The 2,780-nt window shown below is 42.8% G+C and overlaps 1 protein-coding gene across 1 annotated transcript; it reads right to left on the bottom strand.

Moving 5' to 3' along the window:
• Window positions 1-364: 364 nt before the first annotated feature.
• Window positions 365-1,750, bottom strand: LOC131963573 (nuclear factor 7, brain-like). Its single transcript, XM_059328370.1, has one exon. It carries the CDS (start codon window positions 1,748-1,750, stop codon window positions 365-367), a length of 1,386 nt encoding a protein of 461 aa, XP_059184353.1.
• Between the last annotated feature and the right edge of the window lie 1,030 nt (window positions 1,751-2,780).

Below are 2,780 nucleotides of genomic sequence, written 5' to 3'. Positions count from 1 at the left end.
ACAAATGACATGGTAACTAACGTAATTAGTAACTGAATACATTATTTTAAACACTTAAAACATTTTAGACTTTTACTAAAAAATGAAGACACGGACAAAAATATTTGAGTTACACAAGTATATATAAAACACTTTGACAGAAAATTGAAAAAATAATGCATTTGACATATTCAGCATTTACAGTTGGTCAAATCAAATAACTCTTAAAGCAGTGTGTGTGTGTGTGTGTGTGTGTGTGTGTGTGTGTGTGTGTGAGACAGAGAGAGAGAGAGAGCATCAGCAGGACAGTTGCAAATCAACAGGTTGAATTCAGACCATTTCCCCTGAATAAACAGCATCATAATTATATTCACCCTCTATATCTCTAACATTTATTTCTACTCATGACACAGATGTCCAGTGGTAATATCTTCACTTCACCCACAGTACCAATGAATGGAAACATCCTCTCAGTGAAAGTGTGTGTGAAGGTGTGTATGTTCCTATTCGTATCAGCATCAGAGAACGACAGCTTTCCTCTGTTCCAGTCCAGATTCACTCTGATCCTCTGGAGCTTCTTCTGCACTCGAAGAACAGTCTCTGAAACTGAAGACTCTGCAGAGTATTTACCTTCATAGAGCACCATTCCCCAGAATCCAGACTGTATGCGTCCCTTCCTCCGGACAGACTCTGCTAACACACCCAGGGACCACTCTGCATTGTCTCCAACCTGGACGTCCCAGCTGTGAGTCCCTGAGTTAAAGCCCTCAGAGCCCAGGACAGAGCAGTGTTTGTCAAACCTCTCTGGATTATCAGGAAGCTGCTGTTCCTCTCCTGGTCTCACTCTGGTCAGATCTTCAGACAGGAAGAGTTTCGGATAAACAGTGTTTGGGTCCAGAATCACAGGACTGTATGAGACCATCTTCCCCATCTTGTTCCAAATGCTGTAGGTCAGATTGCCCAGGTGTTTGGCCTCGTCTATTAGAGCTCCTGAGAGCAGCTGTGGATCCTCCAGCAGGAGGCGCTGCTGGACTCTTTCCACTGCAGCCTTGTAGTTGTGGAGGAATGAGACGTGTTCAGCTCTCAGCTCGTCCTCTGTGGCTCTGACTGTGTCTGAAAGAGCTGCTATCTCTCTGCTCAGAGCCTCCATCTTCTCCTTCAGCATCTGACTCTTCTGCTCCTCTTCCTCCCTCAGTGCAGCAATCCTGGCCTCCTCTTCCTCTTCTAGAAACTGGTGAAGCTTCTTAAACTGCTCCTTAATCTGCGTCTCTGTGCGTCGGACCTGGACCTGAATGTGTTCTGCTGTTTGATCAAACTTCACTTTACCTTCTTTAAAAACCTCTAACTTCTCCTTTAAAGGCTGCAGAGTTTCCTGAAGTTCCTTCTTGAGGTGTTGTGCAGCTTCCTCGATGGGTCTGAAACTGTGGTTGGAGTGATTTTGTGAGTCTCTGCAGATAAGACACACTAGCTGCTGATGGTCCAGACAGAAGAGTTTGAGTTTCTCAGAATGCAGACTGCAGCGAGCCTCTGAAGCTCTCTGATCTCTCTCCTGTAAGAAGGACTCACACAGGTTCTGTAACGCCCGCATAGAAAGTGGTTCAGCCTTTGAAGATCTTCTCCTACAAACTGGACACTCCTGTGTTTGTTTCTCTCTCCACCAGCTCTTCAGACAGTCTTTACAGAAGCTGTGGCTACATGACAGAAGAACAGGATCTCTATAGATCTCATGACAGACAGGACAGCAGAGATCCTCCTCTGATCTGGAAGCCATTTAGTCTCTGAGTGAAGCTGAAAACACAGCAGACAGAAAGTACAGTCAGTCATGGCTCCCTCCTTCCTCTAATAACTTTATTGAAACTTACTTTAAGTCGTGTTTTTAGTCAAACTCACATTCAGTGTGTGGAGTGTCGGCAGGTCGAAGCAGCAGTGTTGTAGTTTTCCTCTTATCTCTCCTGAACTCACTCAGAGGAAGTTGTCAGTTTGGTCTGAAGGTGAATCTGATTGTCTGTTCTTCAGTCTTTGTCTCTTTCACGAGTGAGAGTGACAAACTTTTCCTGGTTTCGGGTGAGTCAGATGGAGCTCCGTCACACCTCCTCTGTGACATGTTCCCACTTGTAACACTTGGGACGTTATGCTGCCGGCTGTTTTTGCAGAATGTTCATAAATGTTCATAAATAAAACGTGGCAGTTCTATATATTCTGTTAGGAATTTAGGACGCCTCTTTTATGAATGAATGATACCTTGCATGGGACATCAAATATGTCAAATAAGGGTGTTATCATAAATGCTATCCCTCCCATAAGGATATCAGATATCTAAGGATTAACCTAGTAAAGCACATAATCTATGGAGTATAGAGAGCTACAAAGTCTAATCTAAGATTATATACATTGTAGGCTTTTTTAGAGAAAAAGTGTGTGTGTGAGTCATAAAACTACACTATAATTGTTGGGGGAAGAATGGTCTTTCTTGTCTTGAAGGGCCATGGACCATGTGCTGCTATGTGAGCTGCTACAAACTTTGTGTTTGTTAGAAGTCAATTTAAAATATATTGGATTTAAATCAGTGTCTGCAAATCAGAGAAGGAAGTGGAGTTAGTTTGAATGTACGACTGACTGTCTGTATAAAGCAAGATTATCATACAACCTTAAATGATGTAGCTTCACAAATATCACAATAATACCAACAGGTCAAGACTTTGTACTTAAGTCCTTGCTGATTTCTTATCTGAGCCCAGTTGCATTACTCACAGTCCAGTGGAGAAAGGGGAGAAATATTTTCTGTGAAGAGAGCATAGAAG

The sequence above is a fragment of the Centropristis striata genome, chromosome 3 (genome assembly GCF_030273125.1).
Source record: "Centropristis striata isolate RG_2023a ecotype Rhode Island chromosome 3, C.striata_1.0, whole genome shotgun sequence".
NCBI classification, from domain to species: Eukaryota; Metazoa; Chordata; class Actinopteri; order Perciformes; family Serranidae; genus Centropristis; species Centropristis striata.
This window is presented reverse-complemented; position numbering and strand designations above follow the sequence as displayed.